The 22,584-nt window shown below is 48.0% G+C and overlaps 9 protein-coding genes across 9 annotated transcripts; 2 read left to right on the forward strand and 7 right to left on the reverse strand.

Moving 5' to 3' along the window:
• Positions 1-56: 56 nt before the first annotated feature.
• Positions 57-572, forward strand: N7517_004268 (uncharacterized protein; the record flags this gene model as incomplete). The annotated part of the gene is made up of 1 exon (XM_056721998.1): positions 57-572. One exon carries the CDS (start codon positions 57-59, stop codon positions 570-572), a length of 516 nt encoding a protein of 171 aa, XP_056578248.1.
• Positions 573-2,024: 1,452 nt separating this feature from the next.
• On the reverse strand, positions 2,025-3,237 carry N7517_004269 (uncharacterized protein; the record flags this gene model as incomplete). Its single annotated transcript, XM_056721999.1, has 5 exons — positions 2,025-2,693; positions 2,757-2,848; positions 2,900-2,968; positions 3,064-3,085; positions 3,154-3,237. 5 exons carry the CDS (start codon positions 3,235-3,237, stop codon positions 2,025-2,027), a joined length of 936 nt encoding a protein of 311 aa, XP_056578249.1.
• A 1,287-nt stretch (positions 3,238-4,524) lies between these two features.
• Positions 4,525-5,418, forward strand: N7517_004270 (uncharacterized protein; the record flags this gene model as incomplete). Its single annotated transcript, XM_056722000.1, has 1 exon — positions 4,525-5,418. One exon carries the CDS (start codon positions 4,525-4,527, stop codon positions 5,416-5,418), a length of 894 nt encoding a protein of 297 aa, XP_056578250.1.
• Positions 5,419-7,156: 1,738 nt separating this feature from the next.
• Positions 7,157-8,428, reverse strand: N7517_004271 (uncharacterized protein; the record flags this gene model as incomplete). The annotated part of the gene is made up of 1 exon (XM_056722001.1): positions 7,157-8,428. One exon carries the CDS (start codon positions 8,426-8,428, stop codon positions 7,157-7,159), a length of 1,272 nt encoding a protein of 423 aa, XP_056578251.1.
• Positions 8,429-8,732: 304 nt separating this feature from the next.
• Positions 8,733-10,255, reverse strand: N7517_004272 (NUDIX hydrolase; the record flags this gene model as incomplete). Its single annotated transcript, XM_056722002.1, has 5 exons — positions 8,733-8,926; positions 9,066-9,425; positions 9,533-9,559; positions 9,646-9,802; positions 10,145-10,255. The coding sequence occupies 5 exons, from the start codon at positions 10,253-10,255 to the stop codon at positions 8,733-8,735; spliced, it is 849 nt and encodes a 282-aa protein (XP_056578252.1).
• A 428-nt stretch (positions 10,256-10,683) lies between these two features.
• On the reverse strand, positions 10,684-12,439 carry N7517_004273 (MRS7 family protein; the record flags this gene model as incomplete). The annotated part of the gene is made up of 4 exons (XM_056722003.1): positions 10,684-11,742; positions 11,811-12,148; positions 12,193-12,306; positions 12,373-12,439. The coding sequence occupies 4 exons, from the start codon at positions 12,437-12,439 to the stop codon at positions 10,684-10,686; spliced, it is 1,578 nt and encodes a 525-aa protein (XP_056578253.1).
• A 446-nt stretch (positions 12,440-12,885) lies between these two features.
• N7517_004274 (glycerophosphocholine acyltransferase) lies at positions 12,886-14,465 on the reverse strand (the record flags this gene model as incomplete). The annotated part of the gene is made up of 2 exons (XM_056722004.1): positions 12,886-13,618; positions 13,672-14,465. 2 exons carry the CDS (start codon positions 14,463-14,465, stop codon positions 12,886-12,888), a joined length of 1,527 nt encoding a protein of 508 aa, XP_056578254.1.
• Positions 14,466-15,238: 773 nt separating this feature from the next.
• N7517_004275 (DUF2841 domain-containing protein) lies at positions 15,239-16,879 on the reverse strand (the record flags this gene model as incomplete). The annotated part of the gene is made up of 5 exons (XM_056722005.1): positions 15,239-15,681; positions 15,755-15,940; positions 15,998-16,390; positions 16,520-16,718; positions 16,787-16,879. The coding sequence occupies 5 exons, from the start codon at positions 16,877-16,879 to the stop codon at positions 15,239-15,241; spliced, it is 1,314 nt and encodes a 437-aa protein (XP_056578255.1).
• Positions 16,880-21,514: 4,635 nt separating this feature from the next.
• N7517_004276 (uncharacterized protein) lies at positions 21,515-22,501 on the reverse strand (the record flags this gene model as incomplete). The annotated part of the gene is made up of 1 exon (XM_056722006.1): positions 21,515-22,501. The coding sequence occupies one exon, from the start codon at positions 22,499-22,501 to the stop codon at positions 21,515-21,517; it is 987 nt and encodes a 328-aa protein (XP_056578256.1).
• Between the last annotated feature and the right edge of the window lie 83 nt (positions 22,502-22,584).

A 22,584-nucleotide genomic window follows, 5' to 3' on the forward strand; every position in this document is an offset into this window, starting at 1 on the left:
ATTCTCCACATACCAATTCAAAAAGACAACGTCCTGATGATGTCTTATCACACAATATGAACAATGAAGTTGGGCGTTGGATGGATATGTTACCGCCAAACGTTCTAGAACAGCTCGAGCAACGTGCTACCAAAGAAAGTTGGAGGCCCCATCGCGACATTGATGGACTCAATGCGGAACATTTCCACCAGAGATGCTCTGAAAAGTTGCTTCAGGCTGTTGACATCTTGACTGAAGTCATCATCATGCACAATTCGCTTTCAGCACACTCTGGGTCATCCGTCCCCATCGCCCATCCGGCAACTGATGATTGCGCCTCTGAAAAGCAATCAGATGATACAAAAAAGAAAGAAAACATGGAGTACTCTTCGCCTATGTGTCATCAGATTGGGGAGAGCATATTGGACAAGAACACCGTGGATGAGAGTTTGGCTCTGACTCCCGAGTCCCTCGAATATGTGGCTGGGTCGAATTTCAATATTTGGTTGGAATTGAACGACTTTGACCTTGAAGGTGCTTCGATAGGTCCATACGATACCGAAGAAGCTGGGTCCTGGATGTCTTGTAAATAAATATTAGATAAATTCCCTTTACAAAGCAACCAAGTGCAACCTTTTCAAACGCAACACACGATACAACCTCATACTCAATAGAATATCTAGTTTTATAAACTGTAGATTTTGTACATGGCTTCTATACAATGAAAGGGACTTTGTAAGGATGTAGGTAAACCATGCTCTAACATTTTAAAGCATCAACAGGGCCCTCAATAGTGAACCCGCGATCGTACTTGTAACCGCAATTGTAATGACAAAGGTGAAGATTCTTGGTCGGGATAAGCCTGGCCGTATATCCATATTTTCAAGGTTTCACTGCGACATTCAACCATAGAAGCATGCAAAGTGTTTATAACGGCTATTCGGTACAGGACCGAAGATTGAAGATCGTACCAGTTGGCCGGACTCCACCAGTTGACTAGACCCCACCAGTTGGCTAGACGACCTTCCTCAATGGTTGCAGAGTTAGTCAAAAAGCAAAGGAAAAAAAGAAAGAAAAAAGAGTAGTGCGAAGAGTAGCCATGATATGAAAATCGAGATACCAGAATTGGAGATTTCGTGGTTTGTAGCCGAGTTTGGAAATTCTGTTCGGTTGGAATTCAGAGAGCGTTGATACATTTTCGCAAAACACTGCCAAACAGAACGTGAAAGCCCGTAATTCCTTGGAAGTTTCTCTGTGGACGACTCCATATCTTCTGGAGCCTCTTTCCTGCTAAATTTGTCTCCAGCACCTTCCGAGACTCGAGAATGCGGAGTTTCTCTGACCATATAAGCCGAGAATTTCTTCTCGAATAGGCCCGGATTCAAACTGGGACTGGTCTTTCCTAATCAGAGGGCCTTCGCGGTCCTTTCCCTGCCAGCCGCTTTGACTTTTGTATAATGACGAACATAGTCCCATTTTACTCAATTGTCAAGTCCCTATGGAACACGATCTATTGTGTAGAATGAAAGAAAAGAACCCAACGGTTCATAGGGACACTCACCAGTAGGGCTCGATATCATCCAAGGAAAACTATCTCGGCTTGCATTGCTTCTTTTCCCAAATATAGCCTGACGCAGGACAAGCCGTATCTTGTCGAGCGAATTATCCATAGTCATCGGAACAAAATCATCCATCGGCTTGCCCTACGTTTAGATGGTATCCAGTACAGGATACTGAGACACAAGTAGATGTGTTGGATGCCCGAGGCGATGAGGCTGTAAAGGCGAGGAAGAGAGAAGAGAAGAAAGAGAAAGTCGAGGGCGAGGGGGGGCTAATACTCCCACGTGCCTTCCGAATGAGGACACTTCCCTTGCACCTTCCCTAAATTGATATGACATGTAAATTTCGTGGACCTGGACCAATCAGAAAAAATGTATAGAATTGAACCATGTAACAATCCATGGATCTTCCAGAAAAGGTAAGATATAGATTGATTTGTATACCTTTCTAAAGCCAACATCTATTATATCTAATTCACATTCGCTCTACTCAGAGCCAAGCAGATCAGAAAGTTTATCCAAGTACGCATGAGGCCTAACATCACCGGAAACAAAGTCTTCCTTAGAAGCGACACCTGTCAAGACACCAAGCGTACCACCAAGTTTTCCTTCAAGCCCAAAGCGAATATCCGTATTCGCACGATCACCAACCATACATGCCCGGCTACGATCAAATTTGAACTTGCCTTCAATGGAATCCATCATCGCCTGACTGGGTTTGCCAAGCGCGATGGGCTCCTGATTCAGCATCATTATCAGGGGTGCGCTCATAGAGCCAGCGCCAGGGAATAGAGTCCCCGAGTTCGGCAGGGTGGAGTCGATGTTGGTGGCGAGGAAGACCGCTCCACGCTTGATGTAGTGGTATGCCAATGCGATCTTGAGGTAGTTCATATGGAAGTCGAGACCGACAAGTACGACACCAACTTCAGGGTCTAAAATAGATTCATCGCCCGCCGCAATCTTCTTGTAATCCTCGGGTGTGACGTCGCGGCGGTATGCAGGGTCTGTGCCGCCAATGAATGGGACGTTTTCGGAGCGGAGCTCTTGCTCGATGCCTGTCTCGCCAATCACATAGACTTTGCGCTTGTTTTCGGGGAGCTGGAGGATGCGAGAAATGTATATAGAGGAGCTGTATGAGGAGGAGAAGATCTCTTCCTATTTGGGTGTGAGTCACTGGGCACTGCGTAATTAAACATGGTAATCACTGGTGTCACTGACCACTGTACTGGGAATTCCCAAGCCTTCAAGTTTCTTGCGGTAGTCTGCGCGCGACTTGGTGCTGTTATTCGTCACGAAAACCACTTGCTTTCCTGGGTATTATCAACCTCCGCTTTTTGCCGACTTGAATATTCAATGCGCACCATTATTTCGGAGAAGCTCGAGTGTCTCTACTGTTCCGGGGAAGAGGTGGTCACCAGACCATAAAACGCCTAGATTATCATTGCCTCAGCGGTTGTTGCGACGCGGCTGGGTCGCTGCGGGGGACCTCTGCGGGGGACAGTCGAGCCAGAGCACGGGGACAGACCATCGCAGTCGAAAAGGAAGACCTGTACATGGTCCAATTAGTAAATTTGTTCCCTCTGGTACATCAATGCAATCAAACACGTGTACTAACATCAAATTTGTCCAGGAACTCCCGGAGGCCGGCCCTATCGCCGGTCAGGTAGCGGGGCGCGACTTGCGAGGATTCTTGTGACATGGTACCGAGAGAGTGAGGAACAGGTATACAGTAAAGACGATGATCAAGGTAAAGACAAGGGAAGAAGAATTGAAGTCGGAGCAATGACCGAGTCCGTACCACCCGAAGCGAATCTCCGGTGAATCGCGGGGCTTATCTTTCTTGGCATTTGATATCGTCAACTACATGTACAACATGCCCGTAGACAACATACAATATATCTACTTATTTTATAGCCAATATTGATCTGATTAGTCTCTATCTTGTGTGCCCATCATTTATCCCACCCTGTTTCCGGAATTGATGCCCAATTTCCGAGCTCGCAATCACACCAAATGTAGAGCCTCGGCTTCTTCATTTCGTTCTTTCTAGGACATCTCCGGTCCACAGAAGAGGCATAAATGAACTCACAGACTGCACCCATGAAGATGTCAATGACACTGCTATAATTGAACCGTGTCTTTCAAATGGGCCCAGATGGTAACACAAATCGCCCGCTGATGATGGATTGGATGGTCGAGGCTCGAGGTTTCCAAGCTGTATGTCAGTACGACCATGAGCGGAGTGCAATTGGGGAAAGCTTGAGGAGATACATTAGCATCGGGCCCTAGACATCAACGAAAGATTGATCGAAAAGCGCACACGCTGCAAGCGACATGTTTTGTGGCAGAATTTGAGGGATAATGGCACCCAGAATACAAGCATGGTCAAACGTCTACCAAAGGATGTACTAATTCTGTGATGATTTAGCGGACTGTATTACTTCAGACGTTTTCTGCTGAGATAGCTTTCTGGGTTGAGCTTCAGGTTCACGTTCTTATAGAGTTCCTCTTATGTGAATGGTCGTTTCTTCAGTCATATCTCCGTTCTCTTGAATAGGGCCATGCGTTCGAACTCCTGCCATCCGCTGATTGGAATCTTCCTATGAGGGCGGTCGAGCCACCGGTCCAACTTCACATGAAAACCTGGCCCCGCCTATACGGTCCAGAACCAGCTCGCTCTTCACCTGTTTAATCTGGATATATGAAATTCAGGTTGAAGAACGAGATAGCCCTGACAGTATCTTTGTACAAAATATATAATTTTTGAATTGGAGCGTACAAGTTCCTAAGATGGTAAAGTAATTAATAATCGCGTCTTGGCCAGAAAACCTTGGAACACGCTAACAACCTCTACTTGCGGCTAGTTTTGACTGGGGTTGTTACCCCTTTCTGTTGTACGTTATACTAAATAGGGTACTAGTGGCTCCTGTTTAAATTAATACTTCTCCCACTTTTGGACTTTATTTCCTTACATACGTTCGCTACCATGAAGATCGCTCCTTTCTGGGTCTCTGTCGCCCTAGTTCCACGGGCTCTAGCAGTCCTTACTGAATCCATAGCGACATCTGCTACGCTCACCTCTACCGCCGCAGCATCAAGCTGTACATCTTCCCTCATCGCCAGTCTCTGCAGCTACCCGGAACCTGGCCCAGAATTTGCTGTCGCCACCGACAGCAGGGCCTCCTGCTGGGACTACTGTAACGCCCATCCCCCCTGCAACTTTGTTATCTTCGCTGCCGGCAACCCTCACACGGGTGTCGGTACGTGCTGGCTGTACCCAGGTAAAACCTTTGATGCGAGCAAAGGCAGTTCAGATTGCGCCAATCCCTACCTGTCCGCCTACAGCCAGCCCGAGTGTACTGGCGGGAGCGCAACCACCACTGCTGGGGCCTGCGCCGCCACCGCGACTCCCTCTGCTATTGCCTCGGTCTGCGAGTACCCGACGCCTGATGACTGCTTTAGCGATTGTACTGCTAGTACGGATGTATCGAACTGCTTGAGTCAATGTGCAAAGGCCGATTCCTGCAGCTATGTCGTCTTTAATCCGAAAAATCCAAGTAACTCGCCGTATGCCTCGGGGAGTTGCTGGATGTATGCAAACGGCACATTCAACGCTGAGTCTGCGACCGCTTGTAGTGGCGCTCCTGAGCAGTTTGTGTATAACAACTTGTGTCCCAAGCCATCACCATCATCCTCCCATTCATCATCTACTACGGAACGCTCGAGTGGCACTGGAACTGCAGGCACTACTCCGGGCTCAACCACTAGCGCTGCTGCGGGCTCAACTCCGAGCAGCAAGAATTCTGCGCCTGCCGGTCTCTCGCTCACTAATCCATTGGCTATAGGCATGGCTATATTGATATGGCAGGCCCTTCAATGATATCCTTTTATCTATTGGTTGTTCAGCTAAACAAGCCATTGGACACGATATGTTATGTATTAATAAACTTCGTACGAGGTCACTTCTCCTCGTGTATCTCTCGCTATTGTAGAGGCTATGTTAGGTTTTTTTGTGATCCGTTGCTATCAGCACATTGGCTAAGCATCTCCATTTCGAAAAACGATACATTTTAGATGAAAACAGAAAAAGACCGTCATATTATGTTTCTATCTGTCAGCGGTTCGGACCCGGCGGTCAGCTATCACTTGAAGACTAAGATGGAGTTCTTTCTCTGTAGGTCGCCAATAAAGAGACAGTTGTGTCAATTTTCTGACCATTCTCAGGTGGGAAACGAGATCTAAATACTCATGATGTAGAATTAATAAATACGCAACACATCATCTCAGAATAGGCGGAAGACTGTAAGAAACCGAACCCGAAAGCTGCTTTACTGATTGAAGGACTTCTAGCGCCTACGTAGAGAACACAGTCGCACAAGTGGAAAAAAATCAATATTCCAGGAATACGACTGGAAGCCCTATTTTCCACACCCTATGGTGTGGCTAGTCCCATAAAGGTAAATGTACATAGGCAATTCGTAGATTTGTCCAAGTCACAACAATGTTCAAGCCACCTATGCGTACACAATATTAATCTTCAATACTATAAGCCACATGAAGCAAACATATCTCGAAGATCTAGATCTTCGTAGAATTATGACCCATCAGCAGCTCAGTGATGCAGAACACACTTAGTGTATCGGAATACCCACAGGTACCGTGTCCACATGGAGCGAGGCACAGCACCGTGTCGGTGACAATGACCCAAATGAGTAGCCTAAAGCCAAGGGAGACTCCAGAACCCGACTTTTGTCCTGTACAGTACTTTTAGAGACAACAAACAACTCATAGTTGGACACCGCTAGTTGTAGAGCTATTGACACGAGAATGTGGTTACACTTGGGAAAATATTTTTCATCGTACTGGAAGCAAATATGCCACGTTTACCCACTTACAATTTAGTTTGTTACTTGGTAGACAGGTCTGAAATATAAAGACCCTTTACAATAACCAATGGGAACATACAAGTCTAATAGATGTGGGCGAACCGGAGTGGACTTAACATCTGAAAGGCGGGCGTGTATCAAATAAGACCGGAATGATTGCCGGATCCACGTTGGTCATTTTGGATTGCGTCTGCGTCTGCATCTGTGCGTGTATACATGCATACATGTAAGAAACCATACGTATAAGTGGTATGATATAGGTGTGCAGATAAGTTTAATTGTAACTTGAGTTTAATGCAGATTGAGTACCGAAGTCTGATGTATATGAAAGGTATTGGCATTGAATCCAATTAGGATCAGATTAAAAAGTCAGCGGCTCAACCCATGTCAAACCAGAAAGATAGGGAAAGGAAAATGCCAGAAGTCTATAATATTGAAAGTACAAAACCAACAGGTCAAGGAGGATATGTAAAGAAATAGAACAAAGTGGTATGTAAGGAGAGCTTAGTGGGATGAATACCCGAGTAGAAGGGAAACCGGTTAGAGAGTGGAGAGCCATTGAAGATAGACGAACAAAGACAGAATGACACAGTCCAAGCCAAACCAAAATTGTAAAGAAGAGGGTATAGATATAGGATATAGGTATATGTTGGTCGTGAGAGGTCGTGAGATGTGTGCTGAAAAAACAAAAAGAAAAGAAGCGCCAAGTTTCAGCAAGGGAAAAGCGAAGCCTCAAACCCATGGATCGGCCTGCGTGTAAGTATGCGGGTTGACAGGCCCAACAAACTTGATCTGAGCCTTCAACTGCTCCCTTCTGCGATCGTTCTTTGAGTCTGCAATCTTTTTCTTCGCACCTAGAAACACCCCTCGGGTATTGTGCTGGGACTGCTTTCGCGGCGAGGACAAAGGGATAGCATTTGCATAAGATAAGTCGGGAGCTGAAGATGAAGATGACTCTGCAGAGCCCGGAGACTTATATCTCGGGAACTGAACGTTCCGCTTAGATTTCTTGGGTGATTCCCAGATCATAGGGCCGTGTTTCTGGTACGCAGATAGCGGAACTGCCAGTTGTTTCGGACGGGGTGTTGTGGGGGTTGAGATCGAAGTAGGCGATGTTGGTGAGATGGGTGTTTGAAGATGGAACTGGTGGTTGGTATAGTCATACTCACTGCCCGAGGATGTAGCCACGGATGAAGCTCGCTCGGCGACGTTTGTGTTCAAGGCCAAGGAATATTGCTGTGGTGCGGGGGCTGTACTGGCGAGTGTACCTCCTACATCATTGAGGTGGTCCATGGGCGCTGTCGCCGGGCGGGGAATTTCCTTCGATTTATTTTCTGTCGAGTCGCGCGAGAGAGTGCGGTGGACGTAAGTCTTGATTGAGTTGCGAACTCCGCCGAGACCACCGCGATCGAGGGAATGCCAGCGGCACTTGCCCTTGGCAAACTCGAGTGGGTTGCCCATTTTGCGGGCTTTGTGTGCAACCATATTTGGGCTGATGCGCCCACTAGCCTGTAGAGCAGAAGGCGCCAATTCAGGGAAATAATCCCACTTCTTCTCGCGGAAATAGTGATTTGCGCCTGTGCGAGATGGAATCCAATTCGATGGACGCCCGTACGGTGTGTCAGAAAATGAAGACGAAACTGATGAGGGCTCGACAATTGGTATGTTGATATCGATAGAGTCTGTTCGTTTCTGTGTGGATAATTCCAGTTGATCGGATGGAGCTGGGTGATCGACTATATCGTCAAAGTCGGAGCCAGAACTGACGAAGATGGGATAACTATCTGCTGAGCTGCGGGGTTCACTTGATCCAGGGCTATCGAGTATACTTTCACTGTCGCTAGAGTCACTCCACATAACCGAACATTCTGGCTGTTCGGGAGGTGGTTTTGCGGGAAGAGGTTTATTGAGATCGGACCGAGTAGAGAAGGTTTGAGGTGAGAGTGGTGGGATTACTCGCTCAAGTCCCTCAAGTGAACGAGATGGTCGGACGGGGGGTGCCATTCGACTGTGGTAGGGCATTTCGAGCCACGGGATTCGAGAGATTTGAACAATATAAAAAGACAAAGAATGGAAACCGCCACAGAAAAATAATGTGAAGGTCTAGGGACAAAGAAGATAGAATATATGTATAGAACAGTATGGAGTAAGGAGAGAACAGTTATAATATACGGTAATATCATATATACATCGTCAAACGAACCATCGACGCAAGGACATGTTGGATCGCCCTTGCTCCGCTTAAAAGATGATCTGATTGGACTAAAGATCTATAACTTATATTAGATCCGTTTTCCCGCACAGTCCTCTATGTAAGCTTGGCCTTTTCACTCAATTGACCTGATTGACACAGTTTGGCAATCATCTCCTCGTCTCCAAAGTGACTGTTATGCTCGAATTCCGGTTCCTGCGCGTATGCGACACGAGCTGCATCAACAAGAATTCTTGCTGTCATGCCAAAGATGCGATAGCCTTGATCTTCACGGACAAAGAACTGGTGCACTAGTGGCGTCGTTAGTACATCGTACATGATTCCTCTTTTCTCCTTTTCGGGATTGGCCCCCTATTTCCCCTTTTGGAACAAAGAGAGTGAAATAAACATATCGGACATCTAGAAGAGAAAAAAAGAAGAAAAACCTACTCCTCCATTGTGAATTATGCCATGTCCCCCAAGATCCACGATACCACTCCTCATGTACATTCTTACTCAAGAAATCCTTAAAAGGCGCAGTAAAAACAGCCGCAACCTCTCTCGCATCCAAAATAGGAATAAGTGACACTTCAGGATCGGCATTCAGCCCCAAGCCGGGATCATAGCCGTGGAGGAGAGCAACGCAGGGACGCACGACCACCTCCGTTCTGGCAAGATTTGCCGGGAGCTCGCAGAGATGCTCTACGCTGAATGGGGGTGGAAGCCTTTGGTTAATGTCGGGGAGGCCGATCTCCTCGCTTGCCTCGCGGCGTGCCGTTTGGAAGGCTGTCTCCATATTGTCTGCTCGGCCTAAAAGAATCAGTTTATATTTCTTTTATGTTTTTTTTTCTTTCTGATTTTCGTTAAGGCGTCCAATTTGACTCTTTTCTTTTTTTCTTTGAAGGATACTGTCTTACCTCCAGGCAACGCAGCATCTCCTGCATCTACACCCGAATAAGATTAGCTCAGTCCCGAACAACCAATGTCATCCTGAAAACAGGGCTGATCCACGTATTTATTCTAGACTCACACGAACTGAGTGTCTTGGCCCGGATCGTAACGACGACCTTAAGGTCACCCTTGGCATCGGCGAACAGCAGTATTAGCACAGCCGCCCTTCTGCTGAGCGGGATCATGTCGTACGTTGTTGGCGGGGGAACATAGTTTCGGAGCCTGCTGATTGCCTCCTATGGATACATCATAAGTATAGTATCCCTTGGGGGTTTCAACACCGGGATGGACAACCACGGGGAATATGTCTTAGAACACCTGAAGATTCTGTTTTAGAATCAAAGAAAAGAATGTTCCCCGAAAGGTTTCAAGTCCAAAGATGTGAGACTCAAAGCCGAAACTCAAATGGCCAAATATACAGGTATGATCGCCCTCAAAAAGATGGCAATTTAAGACTGGCTAAAAGGGGGGGAAAGGGGGTCAAAACGGTAGGGATAGTATGCATGGCAAAATGGACACAGCAGATTCACAGGACACGCGGTCATTTCGGGTAGCTGCAGAGAACGAGTTACACATACCTGAGATGTGGGATTTAGGGGCGCCATTTTGGAAATTTGTGACTTGAAGTGGAACAATCTGGGCTGACTTCGGGGACTAAATCGAAGTGTCTGAAGCTTGAGCTGTCGCATTTCAAAAGTTCGTAACTATGTTGGAGCTATACTGGGGATGGGGTTTGGCCTAGCCGAGGTAATATCTCGGTGACTAATGATATAACCGACGGAGAATAAGTGTTATAGGGATCTGTTAGTGTAGAATGCACTTTATGTGCTTGCTCTATCGTCCTGTACTAGTCCAGTATATGAAATAGCCAAGGGGAATAGAGTATAACAGCCAGACAGCCAAATCACATGGAGAAGGGAGCAATAAAATAAGGTAGAGAGGCGGGGATATGGTCTATCAACACAGCAATAAATAAGACAGGATGAGAACTGAAAGGGGGAGTGAGAGTCAACAAAATAAAGCAACCATCTATATGACAAGTGCAACCCAAACCAAAAAAAAAAAAAACATGCGTAATATCGAAACACAAATCGCCAGAATACAACATTCATATCAACTACACGCTTTCGCTCTTCTTGGCGTCCTTGGACTCGGGGATCTTCTCGGCGCGCTCACCTTCCGCCATGGCCTCATTAGCCTCAGCAGACTGTCTAGCGCCATCGGCAGCGGCCTCAATCCTGGCCTCCTCCTTCTCGTCGATATCATCGATATCCTTGGGCGCGGAAACACCCTTGCCTTCATTCTCGCTGTTCTGCTTGCTCTCCTCCTGGATCAGGTCCTCCTGCTCCTTGATAACCTCAAGACGCTGCTTGTTGGTAGCAGCACCCTCGGCATTGTGGACCTCGAGCTCGATCTCGTGGAACAACTCCTCGGGAATGCTGGAGAGCACAGACTTGAGCGCATCGATTTGCGAGGCCATCTCAGACTCCTTGCCTGCCTGCGTGTACAGGTAGGCATTGCTCAAAACCAACAGAGTTGAGGGAACACCCTGCTTGAGACGCAGCTCGAGCCACATGCCGAGATCCTCGCGCAGGCGCGCGGGGGAGACGCCGTGTGTGCGGATTCCGCGCGAGGCGCTGGCCATCTGTAGTTCTGGAACGGAGAGCGAATCAACACCCTCGTAGAAGATCGCGCGGTCATCACGCTTGATCTGGCGCATGCGGTGTCGGATGGTGTATCGGAGCATGGCGTCGGTACCAAAGGAGTTGAGGTTCATGTAGCGGCAAATGCCGACCAGCTGGGGTCGGGACAAGTTGTCGAGGGTCAAGTCATCCTTGAAGATCTTGCAAACCTTGATGATATCCTCTGTAGAGGGCGTTTCACCGGTGGTGCGGATTTTGCGGAAAAAGTCTGTGAATTCGTCATTCTTGACAGTGGTAGCAGTCAAGGGTAGACCGGTCTCCCGTAGGGTGTTGCGCAAGAATCCAGAAACTTCCTTGCGGGTCGAGCTGAGGTTCAGGGCCTTGGTGTCGCGGGCCTTCTGCCCCTCGTAGGTGCTGGGGAGCATGTTGGGGAAGAGCTTTAGGGCGACGGGGAGCAGGAGTTCGGCAAAGGGAACGATGAGGAACATCGAAAATGGAACCAGGCGTCCGAGATCCTTTGTGGTACGTTGGAGCTATAAACAATGCTCAAGTTAGCTAAATAGGACAAGATATCGAAATATTCCTGGCGGCGCAAGCATACCTGACGGTGCTCTCGGCGACTGAGCTCATAACCACCGGCCATCTTCAATGCCAGTCTCGAACTAATCTTGACCTCGGTGGCGAGCAACTTTGTGCCGTCCCAGTAGTGCTGCAACTCTTTCTTGACCTTTTGTCCAAGCGTCAACTTTTTCGCGCTCTTCTTTTCGGCCAACTTCTGGTCCTCCGGGGTTGTCTTTGTAACTCCAGCGGAGGTCTTGCTAACGGTTGATTGTGTCTCGGCGGGCTGGGTCTTCGCAGCCGTAGATTGTGACTGCGTGCTCTGGTCTTGCGAGATCGGCTTCTTGGCTTGCTCGGCATTGAACCCGGGGGAGGGTAGTTCTGAGAAGAGTTGTTCGATGTGGATTGCTCGGTCGCATATCCACGCTGGGGGATCAGAATGGCAAGCGCCGACACTTGGGATGGTAGGTCGCGGCCATTTCGCAGAAGGCCTCGGGCTGCAACGGAGGCCGGGCTTAGTGCACTGGAACGACTACGGTCTGCCAGGAGGAATATGTCAGTAACCGTAATTGGTATCTAGTTCCATGAGGGTCTTCAACACTTACTGATCAGCGCAGACCGAAAAGCAGGTGTTCCGCGGACCAATCCGGTCGATCTCATCGTGGCGGACATTTGCGGAAATGTTAGGCGAAAAAAAGTTAAGTGCTCGGAGCAACGAGCAATGAGGGTGTAGGTGCAACAATGAAATAAATAATCAATCCTAATGTCCACGGGATGAACCAAAAAAAAATCACAGTAGTAAATGGTCACAAAAAGTTTGGAATGTCCTGGAACCGGTTCCGATGAGAGATGTTGTGATGTACTGCCGCAGTCATCTTGCACGTGACAGCCCGATACCGCCTCGGGTTTTGCTCGGGGTTAAACAGATAGCCGGTTCTAGGGATTCGTGGCAAATATACTCCGTACTATTTATATCTACACCAACTTTGTACATTCATACTAAACAGAAAACTCGCTCAACATGAAGGCTCTTGAAACTTGGCAAAACAGAAAACCAACAATTAGGGTATATAAAGACTGCACAAACGATGGGAACAAGAGAGGATTTCCCCTAAGGTTCAAATTCGCTCTCGAAGAACGGAGTCCTGGTTCGGATTTCCCTCCATGACATCAGTAGACGAAGCCTCCGCAGTGTCCAACAAAGGGATTCGATCGATGCTGGATCGCTTCCCCTCGCTGTGTTCATTGATGGCGTCACTGAGAGGACTGGGCTCAGCGATAAGGGAAGGACTAGTTGCTCCTTCGGGAGAGCTCTGCCAACGTGCAACATCTGCCTTGAGCTGTTCCAGCTCCTTTTCGAAGCGCTTTCCAAAGACGTCGATGTAGTAAGTTGCTCCATTGTGGATGCTCCAGACAAACAGCGCAGACATGAACAGAGCACTGGCCCATTTGGACCAAAACCAGATCGGACAGGGGATCATTGTGGACAGAGCAAACGCGTACTGGATAAACATGAAGCATGGCTCTTGCAGTGCCTCTGGCAGACTCAGCACAAATCGCCCAATCCACGCCTTGGAGTATGACTTGCGCAGCCAGGTGAAGCTGGTCGGGCGACCCGCTGCGATCTTCTCGCGGCGGCGCACGGTGATCAAGAAGTGGTACATGAGCTGCCACACCAAATAAGGAGCCGTGGACCAGAGTATCATGGCGCCAAGACCATAATGCTCTGGGTCCCCGGGCTGACTGAACTTGATGCTGTAGACAGCAGGGAAGCGATCCTTGAGTTTCTCAACCGGAGTCAGGTGTACGATGCAGTGCAAAGTCACGGGTGGCATAATATGGATGAAGAGACTGCAGAGACAATATGAGCAAACGAACTTGGTTCCTTTCGATATCTCACGTACCTTGTAACCTTGTCCATACTGTGGAAGACCATAGAGTTGCGCCACATGGCGATTGCAGCCGCATTGTTTCCGAAGGTCAAGCAGAAGGTGCTAATAAAAAGCCGTTTCGAGTTAGGGAAGACCCAAATGCTCAGCATGCAGAGCAAATTGACAAAGTAGCAGAGATCAGCCAAGAAGTAGTGGTAGCCCTTGGCGTGGTACGTGAAGTAGCGGATGGGCATGAAATATGCCAGCTGGGCGCTAAACCAGATGTAAAAGTACTCCGGGCAAGCACCGATCAGGTAGCCACTGATGAAGATATTGAGCACACCAGCAATAAAAGACATCTTCTCCCGAAGGGTGACAGTCGCCGTCTGACTCCACTGCTTGCCCAGGCGTTCTACACCCTGCTTCATTCTAGACCGGTATTTTTCCAGCTTCTCATCGGCAGTCGGTGCCCGGCGCTTCCATTCACCCATGACACGATCCTTGGCGTTCAGGGAGGACGACTTGAGCTTCTCGCGCTGCTTGCGCACCTTTTCTTTTTGCATAGCGATGGTCTGCTGCCATTTCTCCAAGCGCTGCGAGAGCTGGATGTTGTCGAGTAGGTCAAAGATAGTCAGCTTATCCAGTGGCGGGAATGACTCCCAGTCCTCCTGGTACGAGCTACTATTTGAGAAGGAACCGTTGCGCGACAGATTGCCTGGGGATGTGGCAGCAGAGCCAAATTCATCGTTGTCGGCAAAGTCGTCTGAAGGGAAGGGCACATCGGTCTCGTCCAGGCCTGGCGTGGAGATCAGCGGCTCGGCTGACATTGTGGGATCGGATTTTCTTCTCGAGCTGGTGCTTTCCATCAAGAACTTTTGCTGAAAAGAGAGTATCGTCGGTCCGTCCCGAGTGTTAGGATATGGTCGACTGAGGAAACGATTGAATGTTAGCATCCCCATAGTTGCAAACAAGCCCAAAGAGTACAGCTTAGTAGATATGTGGCCAAACAGGTTCGCTCAGAACACACAACCATTAGGTAGACATGAGGGGCAATTAAATAAACGGCTCGGTAGATCACACCTTGGACTCACAAGGCGATGGTGAAATGTGGTTGGCGATCCACAAAGTATACTCCAGAGTCACAGGCGCATGACACAAAAACAGCGATATAGAACTGTTACTTTGGCAGTCACAAAGGTGAGAGATGCTCGGACAAGAGCCAGCGAGAAGTTGAGAAATTGACGTGTGCTTGTGATATGGGAGGTGGTTGGCCGGAGCTGCGCTGGGGGATCGTCATGTGGATCCAATCAGCTGTCTTGGGATAACGCCTGAGGCAGCAAATCTTATAGTTCTTTTGCTTCCCGAGGTCTTTCTCTACTTGCACTGTTCTAAGGGTTGATCGTATTTGAGTTGCTCCATTAATTTGTTGCACATTCTCTCTGACTTCTCGTATATGAAAGCGAGGTGACAAACTATCCCAAGTAAAGAAAAATATAGTATAGGAAAATCAACCAGCAAAACCCCATATCCGTGCCCAGCCAAACGCTCACAAACTCCAGGTCAATACTGGTGAAAACAAGAGAGGGAATAAAGCAGAACATCAATATCCAAACTGCGATGCAGAGTTGGCATGTGACCAGAACCCGGGCCCTTTATCAGATACAAACTGCTGCGAGTAGTACCCAGAGAGATAACTCGGATCTGGATGCAGAGATTTCGTGACATTTGAGGATTCGAGAGGGGGAATTACATGCACCGATGGTGCCATGCCCATTGGGTAGCCGAAGCTGCCTGTCGGGCTGTGTGGACCACTTGACTCGCTAGTGGTGGGCGAGAGGGGCAGACTATGCGGGTGTAGCTTTGAGTCTTCTTCTTCCAGCGTGGAAGTGCCGGGTTCATCACCTGCATCGCGCATGTCACGTTGAGCCTCAACCACAGACGATGTTACCGGTGCTGCGTGTGCACGGGATGACAGTTCATCGCTGTCTTGGAATATTGCTTCTGGTAGATGCGTTTGTGTTACCTGAATCAAGGTACTGGCGTCTATAGTGACAAAAACAGACATGGTTAGTGGAACTGCTGATTAGGCTTTGAATTAGGATAGAGCGGCACGTACCGATTTTACCGTCCAGGAACTGTTCTTCCATTTGTCGCACAAAGTAGATCTCGTCTAGAACCTGCAGCCTGTGGGCAGGGGTAATCTGGCGTCTCACGTCTTGGCCAGCATCTCGCAATTTGTCTGTTGTAACTCCATGGCTATCCTTTAGCTCACAGAGGATATGGACTAGAAGTCGTAGTCGGTCTATCGTCGGTCAGTATTACTACTTTCATATCAATGATACTGAAAGGATCTACTCACCAGGCTTGAGCAGATGATCAGGCTCCTTATGTAAGACACCAGTGGGCCACCACGCAGGCTTGGTGAACTCCGGGTCAACACGCTGAGAGACACCAGCAATGACCCTGCGTCCATTGTACGGATAATGGACTTGTTTCCTCGGCTCGACAAGTTTGATGTAGGATTTTGCAATAGCGCGGCAGTTGAGCTGCTGGAAATCCTCGAATGCCTTCTCGTAGTACCGTCGCAGCAGCGCCCGATTACCGACACGAAGAACAGTCCGTCCAGGTGGAGGTGTGGTAGGTGGCGGTGAGCTAGATTTAGGTCGAGACTTGAGCGTGCCGCTGGCACGCTTTGACTTTTTCGGCTTTGTTGTGACGACCATTGAAACGGAATCATCTCGGCCTGTCTCGCCTGACTGGATGGCCCCCATCCGGAAGATGGTTGCTCATCCCAAGGGGAGTGGGGTGCTTGGGTTGGATCTGCAAGGAGGCAAAAGAAAATCAGTCTTGCCGCTCTGGAACTTGGAAGAACCTGGCTCACTTGTAAACGGCGGGTTGGCCTGTGGGGTCTGTCCAGTCATTTCTATGAATCGGTCTGTAACATCTGGTGTGAAGATGGCGCCTTCACAGCCTGCAATTGAGGGCGAGGCTTGTAGTTGCCATTGACCATTGTGGTCGAGATATATCATGGCGAAGTGCGGGTGTGTGTATTCGTTGGTATTCGGTTTAGGAGTGATCGGCTATTTGATTGTTAGCTAAACTTGATACTTGTTGCCTTCTGTTTCGCAATTGGGAAGTTCTCTATTACCATGTTCATCGGTGGTGGTTGCGGGATGCACGTATCAGAGTGTCTTCGCTCCAGCACCTCTCCGCCAAATGGATATCCACGATTCATATCCATAGTGAGATTGTATAGGGTATGGAAATTGAACAAGATCGGGCCGGGGGCTCACTGCGCTTGTCCAACGTAGTAAATTGCAAACACAAAGCAAAAAGCACAAAGAACACAATGGACCTCAACGACCCACGGCGTTAATTAATAGGAACAAGAGATAACCCTCTTAACAAGGGTAAACGCAGCTTGCCGATGGATAAGAAATCCGGGACCATTCGATCAGGGGCAGGGTCCAGGTGAGATAAATATACTCCATACTGATAATACGGGATATCCGTGATCTCCCAAACCCCGAGTATTGGTAGATCTCCACATGATGTCCCCTGAAAGTAATCGGCTTGGTGCTAATGCAAGGAAAAATGAATAGCTGCAAAGTCGAGCGTGTGGCAATACGAAAAGCTTCCGTGTCACTTCTTCCTGCATGTTGATTGGATCGACCACATCCCCTTTGCAATGGGTAGTCGATGGGTCGAGTCCATTCTGCGCATTGACGCTTAGGGCTGTGATCCATGGATGAGTGTCACATAACCTTGTTCGATCCATGGTTCCGTCGGCGGGTCCGAGATCGGCCTAAAATACTACTTGGGACGTCTCAACTTCTTAGAAAACAGCCACAAGGATCAATTCGAAATCAAATTATCCAAATCGTATCCAACTACTCCGTAATGTCTCCGCTATCTGAACTACTTGCAGGTTTTCTGCAGCAAGCCGTTGTATCCATATCTTCCCGCTCCAATACCACCGAGTTGACCCTCTATCTTTCCGGTTCAAGGAATAGGAGGCATCGTAGAAGATGTAAGCTGTACGGAGTACGGGGTACCTAATCCAAAATACCCAGTAAGCCCACGGAAACATTTATCTATCCAATTGTATTAATTCATCGGCGATCGCTTGGCCACATCAGCCACGACAGGTGATAAAGAAGAGCGGTCATCCTCGACGCCTCTGAGATCATCTCATGCAAGCCAAGAGAGGCTAATGGATCACTGACTAATGTGTGGTCTAGGTGAATCTCTCCAGGGCTCTAACATTTATGGATCTACTCCGTATGGATACTTACTTGCGTTGCTCGGCATCATCCTAGTGGGCTTTTTCAACTACATCTTACACGCAGGTCTTTCCATTCAATGTTTCTTTCTCGCTCTTTTTCTTTTCTTTTTCGAGAATTTGTAAGATAGTAAAGCTTCCACACGGAGTACCACAATGTTTATCTCCACCGGGCGCTTGGTCCATTGTCCGTGCCATTTTCCAACCTAATCTGAAACCGAAGACCTGGAGATAAGTCTTTTCCTGTGAAAGTTGAAGGGGTCAAGGCCATAGACGCGACCATCGAATCTTGAGCTTATTTTCAAGTTCGCGGAAGCTGGTTAGTGGTTCCGGACGTGCGGATACGAAAACCGAGAATATACCTAAAAAATGGACCAAATTGTGTCTTTTCTTTTGGCCTTTCGCGATCGCTTCCTTTCTTTCCAACACGGTGTAAAATCGAGGTATGTACTCCGTACTCCGTATCGAAGCGCCACCAGCATGTGTCCTTCAGTCGGCGATTCCAAATTTTGCTGTCCTGCGGCATCGTGCATGACCGGACGTGGCAACCCGGAGCTAGAGTCGAAGCATTTTTTCGAACGGGAGAGTTCTCTGTATCCATAAGGAGGAAGAGCCCCGAGGTTAATTGAATTTGAACTACCATTGGGATCGGTTCCCTGCTCCCGGATCGACAGTGTCTACTGGGAGCGGGGGACCGCGGATCGCAGACCAAGAAGCCGAACATTGCGAATTTGATCAACTCCATTGTCGTTCTGGGCATTTGTTTCTTTTTCGTGGCTCGATGGTATACGATGTAGCAACAATTGAAAAATTGTCATGATTAGTAGCGCCACCAGGATCTCGGCCTGCGGCGGCAGCGGACTGCAGCTGTAGCAAGGCCCAATGTTATGAGGGAGTATTCCTCCACCGTCTCTTTGGTCTCTTTTTCTTTTTGCTTTTTTTAGGGGGGCTGGTATTATTGCTATCTGGACTAAGGCCCGCACAAACACGGAAAATGTAACCGTATCACTATAATTGATGCTATTCGATGAGCCTTTAGGGGTCGTGGGATATACCGGGACTCGCAAATTCACTTGATATTGCAACGAGAGATATCGAGACCTTCGATCTTGAGGTCAGCACTTGACTACTGAGAGGGACCTAGTAAGTATCAGCCAATTTTATACTCTTCACCTGATATCTTTTCGCCTATATATCCTATGGCTCGACATCTAAAATTTATTGGATAATCCATTGCCGACACTCCTTTCCAGGCAGCGTTATTATCATTGGCAAAAGCAAGAAACCAGGAATAAAAAAGTAATATTAATTCCACGCAATCAATAACACAGGGCTAGGCACTCCGTACGGAGTACATACATTGCACCTAGATGCCAAGCAGCAAAGCAAACATATGTACATTACCATCCCCTGAGCCGCATGGGCTCCAAACTCTGTGATACCCAAGGGTACACAAACCCCACAAAAAGACTCGAATACAAAGTCTCTCAGTCAGTGGCGTGGAAAAGACATGCGTCCCTTGCGTATATGTGCGGGGCGGAGCACCGTAACACCTTGAAATGATCAACGGAATACATACGCAGTACAATATTACGGTTAATTCTATTATTGTACTCCAATTCTGTACATTATAGACAGAATATTTCCCCCTGATGGCCATATTATGCGCATGAGCAGATCACCCTCTGCCCGTGGACGCCAGTGCTCGTACATGTACGGAGTACATACTGTTACCGTGGCACAACACCTCGAGGGATGGCATATTTGAAACCGCTTCGCTTTATTTTCGTCTGTAATCCAGCTTTCCTGCTGTATGCTTACATTGCGAAAAGTCATTTACCAGGTAGGAATATGTGCGTCTCCGCGGGTGGTACACCCGGTACTCCCGCTTGTTAACATTCCGTTGCCATTGCTAGCTTGGTGCAGATGGCTCAATCCTAGTACCAGGATATTGATGCAGATGGCTACATCCTGGTACCAGGATATTGGTGCAGGAAACATGCATTATTGGAACTTTGACCTCGGGTGGTCTTCCTGGTGTCCGGGGGTGGTTGACATTGGGCATGATTTGCAATGTTCGTTGGGGTTACAGTGCCAATTACTTGGATGGTGGCGGTGACTATACCCAAGTAAACTGCACCTGGTGACTCCGTTGCTCTGTTCACCGTACTTGGCGTCGGATCTCTAGGTATGAGATTGGAGCTATGGGCTAAGTTCTCCGCACTCGAAGCTTCGCTTTTATTCGTAGTGGTCACTGGTTCCGTCGTTCTCGCTTTCGGCCATTATTCTTATACTTGCAAAGCGCTATATTTAAATATCGCCACCTCGGGGGCTGTCAAGGGAAAGCCTAGAATCAATTCGACCTCGGATCATAGATAAGAGGTTATCCAGATGTAACCGACTATAGAAAGTTGGAGTTAAGCATACCAGTCACAGTAGCCCTGAGGGTATAGAAAAAGAATTACTGCCGGGAACTGACTCTAACCCCATCAGGTCTTGATTCGATAAGCTCTTCTTTCCAAATACCCTTCCAATCCCCATGAATTTGGTAGAACATACCTAACCAAGGAAGCTCAAGTTTACGCCCTCTACTCACGCCTATTGATTTGTCAATGACATTACCTTGTCTCAAAGGCTCATCATACTTGTATACATGGATACCCTATCTTCACTGCTCAGCACCTCGACCGCGGAATTTCCATAGGAGCCTTGTTTCCGACTGGTTGTCCATTTGAACTACTTGCCATGATCCATGATATAATCAAGATAGTATATTTCCTTGTGCAGGGAGCTTTTGGCCGACTGTCTGCGAGGCACAGTAGAGGTCGAAGCATAGGCCCACAGGGCTGCGCCGAAGTAGTCAAATATTGTACAACGTGAGGCGGCTGATCTGATCGTTCCATTGCTTGCCACTTGATCGATTAGTCGCTCTCTATCTAATCCACAGGCCACAAACAGTTTGATGAAGTAGTTTTGAACAAACAGCTCATTTCTGATTTCCCAATAGCCACTGTCCTGTCTCGCTTTCGGCACCGTAGCTCAATTCATTTTCTCCCTCCCATTTTCTTCGATTCTCAATCTTTAGACATTGCAGCAGGCAATTCCAGCAAAACCAGGACGGCGAGTCCTAGATATCATTTAATCATAATTGACGTACGGGTGCAGCAGACATACTCTTTCTCAACGTAGATTCTTTGATCATCGTTCGCCTAAATATAATTTTCTGGTCATTTCCTTTTCACTTCGCTTGCAGTTTCACTCTAGTAGGCGATAGGCCTTTGTAAACAACTATTTGTAGTCCGAAAGATTTCTTTCTCCCTCCTATTGATCTTTTAGTTCTTTTCTACTTTAATCGGATCTTTTCGTCACTTAATGTAGCAGAACTGTGGGAACGATATATATACCGAATAGTTTTATGGCCGGTCTTGGCTTCGCCCAACTGCCCAACAATCCGCTCTTTCAACGGGACTTTATTGTGTTATGCAACGAATAGAAGAGACTGTATTTAGATTTGAATTCATATTATGGCTCTAACAATATCGTCTTCACAGCTCCGTCCTCCCTTAGCTCTCCAAATACCAAAAAAAAACTCCTTTAGTTTTTCAAAGTGAGCACGGCAGGTCTCCATGGTAGGGTATTGTAGTCACCGCCGGCGTTCAGGTCTAGTCCCTGGTAGAGAAGTTGCAGGTTGCATGGATCGATGGTCATTGTTTGGTCAGGGTTGGCTCGAACCAAATCACCGTGACTGATATCGTTGGTCCAGGTTGCACCGCTATTGGATTTTCCAGCGAAGGGGTTGCTCTCGCTTGCTGCCTGTGCTGTCCACGAACCGCCAAGGCTGTTGGAGGTAAATGAACGGAAGTACCGCCCTTGCGATCCAATTGCCTCGACGATCATCAGGTACTTGTTCTGACCTTTGACGGTGTACACTTGAACTGCCTCGAATAGGTTGTTCTGAGTGTCACTTAGTATCACCTCTGAACTTGTTCCAAAGTTCCCGGGGAAATTGTTGATGGGCATGCTGGTGCGATAGATCTTGCCATTGTCTCCCGCAAAGAAAAGGTACATATGCGTAGAGTCACCGATAACGGTCTGATCAATGGCACCAGTACTCGAGCCGGTGATCTTTCCTGAAAAAAGAGCTTGCTCAGATGACCATCCATTGGCATTGGTAGGATCGGTTGATGTTCGATAGGTAAACGTGCTCGAGCCCCATTGATAGGCCAGGACCCAAATATTCTTTGGCTGGAAGTAGAAAAGAGTTGGCGCAACGGCTGAAAAGCTCATTCCGACTTGACTCGCGGTTGCCATGCCAGACCAATCCGAAAAGGCGCCAAAGTTCATCGAGCCGTAGTTCCCACTTGCGTCACTGGTTGATGCATATACAATATGTTTGTTGTTGAAAACCACCGAGGTGAAGTCCTTAAGTGAGGTCCATCCGGACTTGGGATTCGCCAGAGCGCCAGTTGATGTCCAACTATAAGTCGACGGAAGCGAGCAGTCGGCGACGACAATTGGTAGTGATGCAAGAAACAATATGCCAGACGACACGAGGTCAGCCTGCGTCTTGAGGAATTTCATTGTCGTTAAGATTTTAGTCTGCGACGGGTTGTTTGATTGAAGGCCTGAAGCAGAAAGTCAGAGCACCTGGGCAGGAGCTGACG

This window comes from Penicillium concentricum, assembly GCF_028827145.1.
Source record: "Penicillium concentricum strain IBT 3081 chromosome Unknown utg000002l_segment0_segment0, whole genome shotgun sequence".
Taxonomy (NCBI): domain Eukaryota; kingdom Fungi; phylum Ascomycota; class Eurotiomycetes; order Eurotiales; family Aspergillaceae; genus Penicillium; species Penicillium concentricum.